We start from the raw sequence: 14272 nt of genomic DNA, 5'->3' as shown, positions 1-14272 counted from the left end.
CATGGTGGCTTTCTGACATCATATAACAGATGTACCCACATGGGAAGAGTTGCATAACAGTGAGCCAGCATTTCTTTTTTGTTTTTCTTTTTTTGGAGACAAGGTTTCTCTGTGTACCCTTGGCTGTCCTGAACTCATTTTGTAGACCATGCTGGCCTCAAACTCATAGAGAGATCCACCTGCCTCTGCCTCCCGAGTTCTGGGATTATAGGCGAGTGCCACTGTGCCCGTCTCTGTTTTCTTTTTCTTTCTTTTTTTTGGGGGTGGGTGGGTAGAGGTTGTGTTTCGAAATAGGATGGGCTCATTTTGTAGACCAGGCTGGCCTACCTCTACTTCCCTGAGTACTTGGATTAAAGGTGTATGACACCATGCCTGCCATCAGCTATTATTATTATTATTATTATTATTATTATTATTATTATTATTATTATTATTATTTTCTTCTCCTCCTCCTCCTCCTTCTCCTTCTTCTTTTTTTTGTTTTTCAAGACAGTGTTTCTCTGTGTAGCTTTGGCTATCTTAGACTCACTTTGTAGACCAGGCTGGTCTGGAAATCACAGTGATCCCCCTTCCTCTGCCTCCCTGAGTGCTGGGATTAAAGGTGTGCGCCACCATGCCCAGCTTGAGCCAGTATTTCTTAAATGATCAGTGTATGGTGTTTGTCCCACAGCCATGTCTGGATGAAAGACCCATCCACAGTGCATTGCAGACCAATGGATTTCTGTGCAGAAGCACAAAACATTCATTAGGAGGATTTCAGGCTCCACATTACACCTAATTTTTTGCTGGGTGTGGGTGGGGGGGGGGAGAGACACAGGTTACAACAGATCTCTCTATGAACTGAGAATCCTTCTGCCTCCTGAGTGCTGGGATTGTAGGTGTGTGCCACCACCTGGTCTTGCAGCTGTTTTTCTTTGTGTTTGTGTTTGGGTGCGTGAATGTATGTGTATTTGCAGGTGTATGTAAACATACATATGGATGTGTGGAGTCCCCAGGTTGATGGTAGAAATCTTTCTCAGTTGGTCTTCTACCTTGTTCTTCTGAGGCAGAGTTTCTTGAGTCAATGCTGAGTTTGCCATCATGGTAAATCTTGCCAGCCGGCTGCTCTGAGATGCCCTGCAGTCTGGAATTACAGGTGGCTGCCTGCACACCAGCATTTACGTGGGTTCTGGGGAGCTGAGCTCAGTCCCCTTGCTGGTAGGGCAAATACTTTGCTTGCTGAGTATCTCCCCAGCCTGCACCTAACCTTTTAGGAACTGTGCCTGTCAAGTTGCAGTGTAAAGAAAAAGAATACCCACAGTTCTGCAGGAAGACCACTGAAATACTCACCCTTTCAAAACTACATTCTCTGTAAGGCTAAGGCTGGATTTTCTTCATAAAGTGCCTGCAAAACAGCATAAGAAGTTGATTGCAGAATTTCTCTCTTTGTTTGAGACAGGTTCTTATGTCAGTTAGGCTGGCCTTGCACTCTCTGTATAACTGAGGCTGCCCTTGAGTTCCTGATCCTTCCAAGTGCTGGGATATCTCCAACCAGAATATTTTTTTACCCCCTCTGAGATAGGGTTTCTCTGTGTAGCCTTGGCTGTCCTGGACTCCTTTGTAGATCAGGCTGCCCTTGAACTCACAGAGGTCTGCCTGCTTCTGCCTTTCTGGGTGCTGGGATTGCAGTCATGTGCTACCATGCCCACCCAGGCCAGACTATCTTAGTTTCTACCATTGGGCCAAATGTTGGAGACTTAAAAACATGGACCAGTTTTCTTTTCTTTTCTTTTCTTTTCTTTTCTTTTCTTTTCCTTCCCTCTCCCTCCCCCTCCCTCTCCTCCTCTTCTTCTTCTTCTTCTTCTCTCTCTCTCTCTCTCTCTCTCTCTCTCTCTCTCTCTCTCTCTCTCTCTCTGACTCATTCCTTTTATGAGTGTTTTGCTTGTATATATGTATGTGTGTACAGTGCCAGCAGAGGCCAGAAGAGGGAGTCAGATATCCTTGAACTGGTGTTACGGATATTTGTAAGTCACCATGTGTGCTGGAAACTGAGCCTAGGTTCTGTGCAGGAACAGCAAGTCCTCCTAACCACCAGACCATCTTTCCAGCCCTTCAGTCTTATGCCTGATTTAAAAAAATAGAGGACTAGTTTTATTAAGTTCTTCCATTAACTAAAAAGTCGGACCTGCACACTTCTTGACTTTGATTTCGCTTTTCTCCTCAGAAAACGGTGAGGATGTATCCTTTCCAGATCCACAGCATCGCTCTCTCCACCTTTGCCTCCCTCATCGGGCCATTTGGAGGCTTCTTCGCAAGTGGATTCAAACGAGCCTTTAAAATCAAGGTCGGGAAACGCTGCACCCTGCCCTCAGCCTTCGCTCCCTGCTGCCCATCCAGCGGCCTCTTTCCTGCCCTGATGCGTCAACACTCCACACCAGCTTACGCACCCTGGCACTTAGTACATGCTTTTCCTGACCCATGTGCTGAATGTAGGGGGCAGTAAACAAGAGGAACAGTCAGTTTTCAGTTTGTTAGTGTTTCTTTCAAAAGGATATTTTGTAATTTGCAGCTGTGCCCTGTGGTCACCTGAGCATTTGATGCCCTGCCTCATTCCATCACCTTCTTTCTCTGCTAAGCAAGGCTTCGCTCATGGGGTGGGTCTGTTAGTCAGGAATTTGGTTGTTGGAGAGCTCAGGCTCATCCTTTTTCCTTGGCCTCTGACAGGACTTTGCCAATACCATTCCTGGCCACGGAGGCATCATGGACCGCTTTGACTGCCAGTACCTGATGGCCACTTTTGTCAACGTGTACATCGCCAGCTTTATCAGGTGCGTGTTCGCTCCACTGGAACCAGATGCGTTTGTTCTAAGTTCAGGAAAGACCAGCCCAGGCATGAGTGTGGCTTTCAGTTGTTAGCTGTTTGTGGATGCTCTGAGGTCTCTCTCCCTGCGCTGATGGTGAATTCAGGGATCAGAGTGCCATGTGGGTAAGAGGCCCCTGCTCAGCCATGCTTCTTCCTGTTCTGTCGTAGGGGCCCAAACCCCAGCAAGCTGATTCAGCAGTTCCTGACGCTGCGGCCAGATCAGCAGCTCCACATCTTCAACACGCTCAAGTCTCACCTGATGGACAAGGGGGTTCTGACCTCTGCCTTGGAAGATGAGTAGAGGTCACCCAGGGCCAGGAGAGCCGGAGCAAGACTGAGTGAGGGGCAGGTCGTCAAGGCGCGCCCCACTGCTGTGACGTGGATGATGACAAGCTTCAGCTCACTGTCTTTCCCCCCTTTTTTAATTTGTGTTTTGTTTTTTAATCTGTATATATGGTCTGTTTATAATGTAGGCTGTGAGTAAGCTATAGCTTTGGGTTGCAGAGAAGTCACAGGGACGATCCATTTGGGTTTCTTAAATGCAAGTATTGAACACCATGAAGGACAGTGTCGCCCGGCTCAGGGTGTCTGCTTGGCGGTTCTAACCCCCACCCACCCAGTTGTTTCTGGGCTGTCTGAAGATCACGCATCCATCCGTGTGTGACTCGCTGAGGGACTGTCCTACCTGGCCAGGCCTTCAGAGCCTCCACGCTTTGCTCTACTCGACACCTTTTGTTGGGGCTTCTGCAGGCTTCTCTGCCTGGGAGCAGTGCAGGGCTGCCCTCTGAGGAGCCGAGGGGCGGGGCTTACTGATCAAGATAAGCGTCCTGTCGAAGCTGGTATCCTGCAGAGGGCTCATGAGCTTTGCTTGTAGTCTGCTTTCACAGTACAGAGTGAAAGAAGATTTCAGACGTTTTCTCTCTCAGAAAGCATGAGGAATTTATGAAGTCTGAGAAAAGAGATCCATACTGTACGATTTCAAGTGCTTGCAGTAGAATGTGCTGTCGCAGCCCATTCCCTGCACTCAGGTGCCAGTGGCTTCTGGAGGGTGGTCCTGCAGGGCTGAGGCCGTCACGTCTGGGCTGTGGGCTTGCTGCTGCTGCTGCTGCCTTCTGAGGAGTCTGGAGATGTGGGGAACAGAGGGCTTTTGTTCATGCACCCTTTGCCTGGAAACCCACTTGTGCTGCTGCTGTGTTGTGTATATAGGACTCTTGAGGTGGGTGTGTCTCTGTTTAAGAATCACTTGTTTCCTACATGATTTCAGTCCTACCCTGACTTCCTTCCTGTGTCCTGCTCAGAACCGTGGCACACCTGATCTGTCAAGAGCCTTAGCTCTTCTCAAGACCTAGTGTACACATTTTATGAAATGTGACCAATGTAGATATACTTTGTACTTCACTGGGGGACCTTTTGCTGTTGTTTGGGTAAACTGTGATTATTCTTTTCCTTCCTAATCATAAGTTGAAATTTACGTGGAAAGGAGCGGCTGGCAGGGAAAGAACTTGTCCCTAAGCGTTAATATCAAGGCCCTGCTGGAGAGAGCGCAGTGACACCTGCCCAGGAGGGCGCAGTGACTTGTCTAAGCACCTTGGTCCATGCGCATTTGTTTTCAGATTAGCCTTTCTGTCTCCTCCAGAGCTCAGACAGCCCTCAGAGTGTCTGTCCTGCGCCACCATGTGCTCGCATGGGGCAGGGTGGGACAGTTTCTTGCCTCTCAGTTTTGACTTTGTATCAGCCTTGAGGCTTTTTGTTCAGCTCCCAGGGCTGCACTGAACAGAGCATGCTGTCGCCTTGGTTTGGGGTCATGCTGTGTGGCCCTGGGGCAGGGGCGCTCTGCTCTCAGGGTTCTTTTCTGGCTTACCCTAGAAGTTCACCAGTTCCGTAACTCTGCAGGGAACTTCTTGTCACTATTGGCCCCTGTTGCTATTGAATCATGTCATGGGCACCCAAAAAAGGGAATACCCTGAGGTGTATTTTACAATCGCTCCTTAAGGCGAGTCAGGGTCTTCTTAGGATTGTCAGCAATGGTTAGCAGTGGACTGTACCTTTCTGATTAAAAAATGATCATGGGTCACCAAACCAGTGAGAGAAGGGCGTGCCACTCCGCGCAGCCTGAGACTCAGGTGGCTGCAGCCGAGGCCCGAGGAAGGGCTGATGGTGTCCTAGAAACAAGAAACCCAGGACTCACTGGAGTTGCCAGCCAGAGGGCTTTATTCTTTTCTGAGTTCCCCAGTCTTCTGAAAGAGCAGAATTTCCCAGTAGGTAGCCAGGAGAGCAGTGCCACCGTGTGTCTGTACAGCGTGTTGTTTGTCCCATTGAACAGGCAGGATCTCAGAGACTACTTTAACATGCACCATGCAGATCTCAATGGCCCAAATAACTTGCTTTACACTCATTTTGTTTTGTCAGAAATAAAATTTTTGTGCCTTTCCTTGTCATGAATTAAGTGTTTGTCAGTTTATGCATGGCTTTATATTTCCCACTTTGTGTGCTTGTAAATACTGTGCAGTTTTAATTTAGAGAGTTTTATTTTCCAGTTTGTGTGCCATCTGTTCATGGCCTGAGATACCTGGGGTGTCTCAGGTTAGAGCCCTGGGGTAGAACCAGAAAGTGGCCCAGCTCACAGCATGCCTGAAGGGCAGGGTGAGCTAGTCCCTGAGGCCCCAACACTTGGGATTCTGCAGTGCTTAGACACCTGTTAGCTTATAACTGCTGGAGTAAGGATTTGGGGAACAATGTGGTCCCAGAAGCCAGGCGGACATGGAACAAGCGGGAGGTCTCCCTGGTGAGGTCTGCTCATGATTGTTCTCAGAGCGTGAGCCTTCCCTTCCCTTTGTGTTTGCATTTCTCACCTTCCTAAACACCTCAGTGTCAAAAAAAAGTTCATGTTTGTGTTTTGCTTCTCAAAGTGAAGTCCTGTAAAGAAGTTGGGAGAGTACATGCACGCACATGGTGCACGTGCGCGCGCGCGCGCACACACACGCACGCACACACGCACGCACACACGCACGCACACACACCAGAGTCTAACTCACATTTTTAGCCTTTTAGATTCTGCCTTATAACCACACTTAAAATGTGTTTATCCTTAATGTGCTATAGTGCGTGTGAGCCAGCCTTCAGAGGGGTGGCATCTAACATGTCCTCTCTCTTAAGTTCTTAAGATATTTCACTCCTGCTGGCTTTTGTCTTGGAACCTGGCCTATGTTATTCAAGAGAATTTGAGCAGCGTATTTCAAGAGAGCCAACAAAGACCTTAGGTTGGGCTAATTGCTAGCTTCCCTGAGTGCACCGAGGCCCTGACAGGGTGAGGTCAATCCCCGCTCTTGATGGAGCTGGGAAGAGGAGTGACTTTGGATGGAGTGTGTCACACACAACTCTATGTGGCAACCACCTCGTTCCTTACGGAGTCAGGCTGAGGTAGATTTCCAGGGGAGCCTTTTCCTCACTCCCCGTGTGGGATGGCACAGCTAAACCTTCTTGTGTTGGTCACATCTGAAGCCATGCTGTCTTGTCTTTTAGAGTACTTCCTGTCCGTGCCCGCCATTCCTGTGTACTGTGCTTATGTGGGGAGGAGGGCAGTTTCACATGCATCCAGGGCTCTTGTTCTTTCCAGATCAGGATGAGAAGGAAGGCCTAAGAGGATGGCCAGGTGACTGCTGTAGACACAACACGAGGTAGTCAACTCTAGGTGGACTCTGTCTGGACCCAGAAGGGACTGTCAGCTGCTAGCCAGGAAGCTGATGCTTGGGCAGAGCGTCAGGAAAGAGATTATTAGCTTCCACTTCCTGACTTGGTTTCCCTTGTTGACGAGCGTGCTGGGTGGGGTTTCAACCGAGTGCTAGAGGAGGGCTCTTATTTAAGGGCTTTGCCAGGCTCATCTGCGCTGTCCTGGGTAGTCCCCGCTCACATTCCAGCAGGGCGAGCCTATGCTCGGGAGCACCCATAGCTGCTGACCCGTTCTGTTAGGGTGTGGTCCACCTTCCTCCCCGTCTACCCTTCCCTGTCTTCAATGACTGGCAGTGACCTTACCTGGCTTCTGTGCTCTCCTGTGGGTGGCGGCTGGCACCGCTGGGCTGCTGCTTCAGGGGACAGGCCGTTCTCTGTTTGTTTCTAGAGATCAGAAGACCCTGGTGTAGGGGCAGCTTAGATGGTGTGCTCTGGATGTGGGGTTAGGGCTTTAGGACATAAGGATGAGTTTGAGACTAGAAGGGCAAACAGAGTAAGCAAAAGCTAGAGTTTCACGGCCAGTGCTCCTCAAATCCCTGTCCCCACCATTCCCCCTTCTCAGGTGCCTATCTGCCCGGCTCTTTATCTTATTCTTCAGCCGATGAAATAGCAACATTGTGTTATTAATACCTGCAATCACATAGTGCTTAATACGTGCCAGACACAGTGCTGAGGGTTTGCATACGTTACCCCCTTTAATCCAGAAGATGCTCTGTGCTAGAGGTTGAGAACAGTATGGAGACAGAAGAGGCCTGGGTAGCGCTACCTCTGGCCAGGTTATAGGCTGCAGGCAGCCCTCACTTGCAGCCAGCTGGCTGTGAGGAGTAATGAGCCTAATGCATGTAAGCATTTAGCAAGGTGCCTGGCACATAGTAAGCACTCAATAAATGGTGGTAGTTTTTATTTTTATTTTTAAACTGAGCTCAGCAAGTAGCTCGGTCCCCACTGATGGGCTGCCGGGAATTCAGTCACCACACTCTCACTGCCTGCACATAGTGAGGGGTTTGTGTCCTGTAAAGTGATCACACTGTCCTTCCAAGAGAAGCACTTGGCCCGTCTAGTGGTGAGAGCCTGTGCAGCTGCTTGGTGTTTCCCAGAGCACCGAGGCCAGCCTGACTGAGGAGTGATGGGGGGCTGTTGGGCACCTTTGCTCTTCTTTTTCCTGTGGTCAAGGCAGCTCACAGTTTGCTCTGACCTGGTAGAGCCTCCACTCCGGCGCAAGGACCTGCCCTGTGCTGATGGGCCTTGGTGCTTTGCCCAGCCAAGGCCTGTACTCTTTGTACAGCTCCAGAACCCTGGGTTCCCTCTACAAATGGATATTTTCAGGAATAGAGCAGAGTAGAAAAAACAAGCCTGGAGCTGAGTGCACCAGCCAGAAGCCTAAAAGCCCTGTCTGCTAACACCATAACCATTCCACCTCGTCTGTCCATCCATCCGTCTGTCTGTCTTTATGCCTTCTTCTCTCTCCTTTTTTTTTTTTTTTTTTTTAAAGATAGAGTTTCTCTGTGTAGCCCTGGCTGTTCTGGAACTTGCTCTGTAGACCAGGCTGGCCTTGACCTCAAAGATCCACCTGTCTCTGCCTCCTCAGTGCTGGGATTAAAGGTGTGCAACACCACCGCATGACTTTTCTTTCTTAAAAGAACAGGTTAGAGCAGGTAGCCACTGAGGATAAGTGATGTGTTTCTCTCTGTTCTAGATTAGCAAAGAATAGCATCACACAGATTACTAATCATGAATGGAGGAATGCTTAATTCAGTTTTTTGAATGGACATGGGGAGCTTGGTGTGTGTGTGCGCGCGCGTGCGTGCGTGCGTGTGTGTGTGTGTGTGTGTGTGTAGCTCTGTAGCACCTGGAGGACTTTTCATGAGTACGGCATTCAGGCCTCCACACACAGCCCTAAGCGAAATTGTGCTTTTTTAGGTGCCACCCTCTCGGCCCTCTCTGCCATCCTCACCCACTAGGTTTGTGTGGTGGTTTTACTGGCTTTTCTCAAAGGAACACTGATGTAGAAAGAGGGTAAGGGTGTTCCTGCAGTGAGCTGAGTGTGCCCACATGTGTATGGCAGTCCTCTGTGTGAGGTTTCTTCTCATTTGTGTCTCGGCTCATAGCGGGCAGGCAGGTGTCTAAAGAGCGGAGGTGAGGGAGGCAGTCAGGCACTGGGAGGCAGCATTTCTTTGTCCAGCTTAAGGACTCCCGAGACACCACAGGGACAGCAGTAGGACCCAGAGCAGGGGAAGGGATGGGAGTCAACACAACCAAGGTAGACAGACCAGTTCAGTGCTCCTCCTTGGTGGATGGATGTAGGGACCAGAAAACACCTTAGAAAATCTATCCCGGGAGTCTTGGGACTCACTGGTCCCTTCTAGAGTCTGTGTGGACCCAGATCTCTACTGAAGTCCAAACACCTTCCAGACAGTAGCAGACAGGGAGAGCACCCCGGGCAGTTTCTCAGCCTCTTCTGTTGTGTGGAGGGACCTGCTGAGCTCAGTTCTCTCGCACTGCCTGGCTGCTTTCCTGCCCTCAGAGCAGGGGCACTGGGACAAAGCACTTGGTGGCGTGGAATCCGTGTTACAAGCCTTGAGTCTCCCCCAGATAGACATGTGCTTCTGTGTTCTTGGGTCACTTCTCCAACCCGGGTTTCCCCGAGTCCGTGTCTTCACCACGTCCGACCTTTCTCTCTGCACTTAGGATTGGTGTTGAACACACGTGTAGATTCCTTTCAACACAGTATAAGAATGTGATATATTGTATATTGGAAAGTATTTACCTTATTTATATACCTGAATGTTCCTATTAAACAAATAAACATATATTAAATTCTAGATTGTGTGTGATTTTTAATGGGAGAAGCCTTTTTTAAAAAGTTATTTTATATGTATGAATGTTTTGCCTGCATGTATGTGTGTGTGTACCACACATGTGCCTGTTGCTCAGAGAAGACAAAAGAGGGCATCAGATGCAGCCCCAGCCCCCTGCAACTGGAATTTACATATGGCTGTGAACTACCATCTGGGCGTTGGGAATTGAACCCAGGTCTTCTAGAAGAACAACCAGTGCTTTTACACACTGAACCCTTTCTCTGTTCCCGAGGGCGGTGGCTTCTGTGTTTGCTTTTTGGCAGAGCCTTACTCTGTGGCCTGGGCTGGCATTGAACTTAAGGTCCTTTTACCTCTGCCTCTGAACGCTGAGGTCACACATATGTCACTATGCCAGTCGGGAAGTGTATGGTGCTTTTTGTCTTTACTGCATGTCTGTGTGAGTGTGATGTGCTTGCGTGTGTGGGCACGTGTGTGGAGGCCCCAGGTCGACGTTCTGTCTCCCGCTCCTCATCTGTTCACCACCTTATATATACTGAGGCAGGGTCTCACGCTGAGCCGTTGCTCAACTTAGGGCTAGTCTGGTGCTCCCTACAGTATGATTGCAGGCAGGCTGTCAGGCCCACCTAACTTTTTTTGTATGAGTGAGTTCTGGGGATCTGAACTGAGGTTTGTACAGCAAGCATTTTACCTTTGGAGCCACCTCCCCAGCACTGGGGGAGTGTTTTTTTGTTTTTTAATGTGTTTTGAAATTAGATTCATTAAAAAAAACTTTTTTATGTGTAGATGTTTCCCCTACATGTACATATGTGCAGCACTTGCATGCCTGGTCCCCAGGGAGGTCAGAAGATGACATTGGATCCCCTGGAACTGGAGATAACAGATGGTTGTAAAACACCACGTGGGTGCTGGGAATCAGCCGCTGAGCCATTTCCCCAATACCCAGGAGGTGTGTTTTGAAGGCCAGAGGTGGGACAGGAAAGTGATGACCTGATGTTTTTACTTCCTGTGGCCGGGGGTAGGCGGGGGGGTGGGGGGGGTGGGGGTGGTCACTGTCCAGCCAGTGTGACCTTCCAAGGTACTGCTGAGCACCCTGCCCTCAGAGACACGGCTGCTGCCCTGGTCTTTGTGCCAGCCTTCCTGGCACACTCCTCACCTCTGTGGTTGCCCCTCCTCAGCCTTCCTTCTCTCTGAGTGGCTCTTCATGTGTCCATCTCAGACATGGGCACTCTGCCCAAGCCTCTCTGTCCCCTCTAGTTTCCTACGTGTTCCTGTCACTCTGAGGGCTTCAGCCACCACATGTCCATGTTGCTTTAGCTCACAGGGCCTGTGTTTGCAATTCCTTCTTTATATGACCAAACCCACAAACCCAACCTCGTGGCCTTTTCTAACCTGCTTCTTCACCCACCATCTTTGTTCTTCAGGCCAGCAATGTGAATGACCTTATCAGCAGATGGCATTGCTACCCTGCTTCTGGCCCTCTGGGTTAGGCTCCATGTTCCTGACAGAAATCCTGTGGCAGCCTCTGGCTGTCTGCAGAGCGGTCACCTCTGCTGGCCATTCCTTTCACCACAGCTGGGGTTTTCTTGGGACCCTTTGCTGCCTTAGGCTACAGCCCAGACTTGTTCGCATGGTTTCTGGAGGGTAAGCTCAGACCCTGCTCTTGGCGGCCACTCAATGTATTCACCTCTTCTATGTCCAGACACTCTAATTTCCTGCCCTTAGCACAAGCCATTAAAAAAAAAAAGTTTTGTAACTTTTTAAAATGCATTTCTTTTTTATTTTATGTGCATTGCATGTCTGCAGATGTCAGATTTTGGAGTTACAGTTGTGAGCTGCCATGTGGGTGCTGGGTCTTGAACCCGGGTCCTCTGGAAGAGCAGTCAATGCTCCTAACCACTGAACCATCTGTCCAGCGCCAAGCCATTTTTAAAATTTTTTAAATTTTTGTTCTGATTTTTTTTCTTTCTCCCAGCTCACCTAGCTCAGCTGTACAACAGTGCACATTTAAGGAAGGTGTTGAGTGCCCCTTTGATCCCTGTTTCCTGCTCCAGGACTCTTGTTACCCTGGCAGGTTGTAGATTCTAGAAGGAGAGTTGAGGATAGGGCCAAATCCATATTCTGGGAAGAGAGGGCTAGCCTCACCAGGCCTGGGGACAGTGGGACTTGCAGCCACAGCCTTTGGATGGAGGCCTCTATGCCTTTACTTGGTGACATTCTAGCCCAGGGGCTAGCCAAGTGATCGCTTGCCAGTATTTGAGGTGCAAAAGCCATTGCATTTATTTTCTTGAAATGTGTTAGTGCTCTATTGCCGTGACAAAATGCCTGACAGTTATAATCTTGTGGCAAGGTTTATTTTGGAGCTGGGCAAGGTGGCACACACCTTTAATTCTAGCACTTGGAGAAGCAGGCAGATCTCTGTGAGTCTGAGGCCAGCCTGGTCTACAAAGTGACTTAGGGACAGCCAAAGCTACACAGTGAAACTTTATCTCAAAGACAAAATAAAACAAACCAAACCAAAACCAAACCAAAACAAAACAAAAAAACAAAAGAAGAAAAGATTTGTTTTGGTTCACAATTCCAGGGGTTTGATTCCATAGTGGATTGGCTTCGTGGCATTTAGGCTCGTAGCACAGCAAGCAGATTATGGTGGAGGCGCTTGTCAGAAGAAAGTTACTCACTTCATGGCAACCAGAAAGCAGAGAGGCAGGCACAGGGACAAGAAATAGAGAGAGGCTGGTGTCATAGTTTGAGCAGGACCTCTGGGCCCAGATCCGCCCATTATAATGTTCTTGTAGGTTTCTAGGACCCTCTGGATCCTTCTGTTTCCCCATTCTCCCTTGCTTCTCTCACCTAAAGTCCCAATAGGATGTCCTCCCCTCTGACCCACTTTCCTGGTAAGTGAAGACATTCATGGGACATGCCCTTTGGCTAGTGTCCAGATGTAAGTGAGTATACACCATTTGACTCTTTCTGCTTCTGGGTGAACTCACTCATTATGATCATTTCTAGCTCAATCCATTTGTCCACAAATTTCGGGAATTCCTTGTTTTTAATAGCTGAGTAGTATCCCATAGTGTAAATGTACCACAGTTTCTTTATCCATTCTTCTACTGAGGGACACTTAGGCTGTTTCCATGTTCTGGCTATTATGAATAAGGCCGCTATGAACATGGTTGAGCATATGTCCTTGTTGTGTGGTGGAGCATTTTCTGGGTATATTCCAAGGAGTGGAATAGCTGGGTCTTGAGGAAGCCCTATTCCCATTTTTCTGTTAAAGTGCCAGACAGATTTCCAAAGTGGTTGTACCAGTTTGCATTCCCACCAGCAATGAAAGAGTGTTCCTCTTTCTCCACATCCTCACCAGTATGTGCAGTAAACTTCGAACCCCTACCCAGATCTAACCAATGGACAGGACATTCTCCACAGATGAGTGGAGAGTGGGGACTGACTTTCACACGAACTCTGGTGCCCCATATTTGACCACATCCCCTTGATGGGGAGGCCTGGTGGCACTCAGAGGAAGGATAGCAGGTTACCAAGAAGAGACTTGATACCTTATGAACATATACAGGGGGAAGAGGTCCCCCTCAATCACAGTCATAGGGGAGGGGAGTAAGGGGAAAGCTAGAGAGAGGGAGGAATGGGAAGATACAAAGGATGGGATAACAATTGAGATGTAATATGAATAAATTAATAAAATATTTTAAAAAAAGAAAAAATAATCAATGGGGACATTTCAACTACGTTGACTACTAAACAACATGAAAATTTTTGTTGGCCAAAAATAAACTCTCAAATTAAAAAAGAAAGAAATAAAGAAATACAGAGAGGTACGTCCCCAAGGACTTTCCTTCAGCCAGGTCCCACTTGCTAACAGCCCATTCAGGGATGAACTTGCCAGTGTATTAATGTGCCGATGATACCAGCCCCCTCTAATCCTACTTGTCATCTTGTTTCTTTTGGTATGTGGCCCAGGCTGGCTCCCAACTCTCCATCCTCCTCTCACAGGTCTATAGGTCTACAACTCGCTTCCTCCCTATGTTCTAAAGATCTCAGTAGTGTCACAACATGGGGACCCAGCCTTCAACATGAGCCTTTGGGGACACTTTATAGCTAAGTCATTGCACCAACAAAACCTGATTACAATTCACCAGTTTCTGAGGGTTATGAGAAACCTAGTAGCCATCTTCCTGGCTCTCCTGTTTTTGTACTCATGCACGGCTAACGTGGGGACCACATGGTCAGCAGTCCACCTGGGAAGTGCATGTATTCACTCCGAGGAGTTCCTTGCAGTGGCATCAGTTCCGTGGTGTAGGTGCCTGCATCTGGTGTCCTTGGCAACCAGTATCATCCAGTGAGTGTTTAGGAAGTGTTGCTCTGTGCTAGGCTCTGTCTTCATACTGGGCACACTGTCACATAGAGTCCCCAGTCTCATGGGGCTCAGGTAGAGACAAATGGAGCCAGGAGAAAGGAACATGGAGTGCTGGTGGGAGAAAGACGGAAACTTGGTGCAAATGGACACTTGGAGGGGGTGGAAAGGTGGTCCAGACCAATGCACAGCAAGGTGGAAGACATTTTATCATGGAAGCATTGCAGGAGCAGGTTGAGTTGGGAGCCCCAGAGGCAACTTTACTCTGAGCCAAATGAGATGCTGACAGAGAGTTTTGACCTGAGTTATTTAATCTGATGTTTCCAAATTGTTAACTTGGTAGCTGCTAGATGAAAAAGGGACTCCAGAGGGACAAGAGCGGGAGCAGGGACACCAGAGAGGAGGGAGTGACAACAGTCCTAGGAAGAAGATAGTGCCTCAGAGCGGCAGAAGCAGCTGGGAGGTTAGATACGGCATGGGAGAGAAAAGGGAGAGGAAGGGATACGGTTGGGA

The 14272-nt window shown here is 48.7% G+C and overlaps 1 protein-coding gene across 1 annotated transcript in view; it reads left to right on the top strand.

Moving 5' to 3' along the window:
- CDS2 (CDP-diacylglycerol synthase 2) overlaps positions 1–5284 on the top strand; it is a 45680-nt gene extending 40396 nt beyond the window's left edge. Inside the window, exons 11-13 of the mRNA XM_084776874.1 lie at positions 2204–2323; positions 2704–2807; positions 3011–5284. Of these exons, the coding sequence (XP_084633000.1) occupies positions 2204–2323; positions 2704–2807; positions 3011–3143 (357 nt within the window). The 3' untranslated portion in view covers positions 3144–5284. The remainder of the gene's footprint in view (positions 1–2203; positions 2324–2703; positions 2808–3010) is intronic.
- The last annotated feature ends 8988 nt before the right edge of the window (positions 5285–14272 follow it).

The sequence above is a fragment of the Acomys minous genome, assembly GCF_964271855.1.
Source record: "Acomys minous genome assembly, chromosome: 3".
Taxonomy (NCBI): Eukaryota; Metazoa; Chordata; class Mammalia; order Rodentia; family Muridae; genus Acomys; species Acomys minous.
Note: the sequence above shows the minus strand (reverse complement) of the source record. Positions and strands in the feature narration are given on the sequence as shown.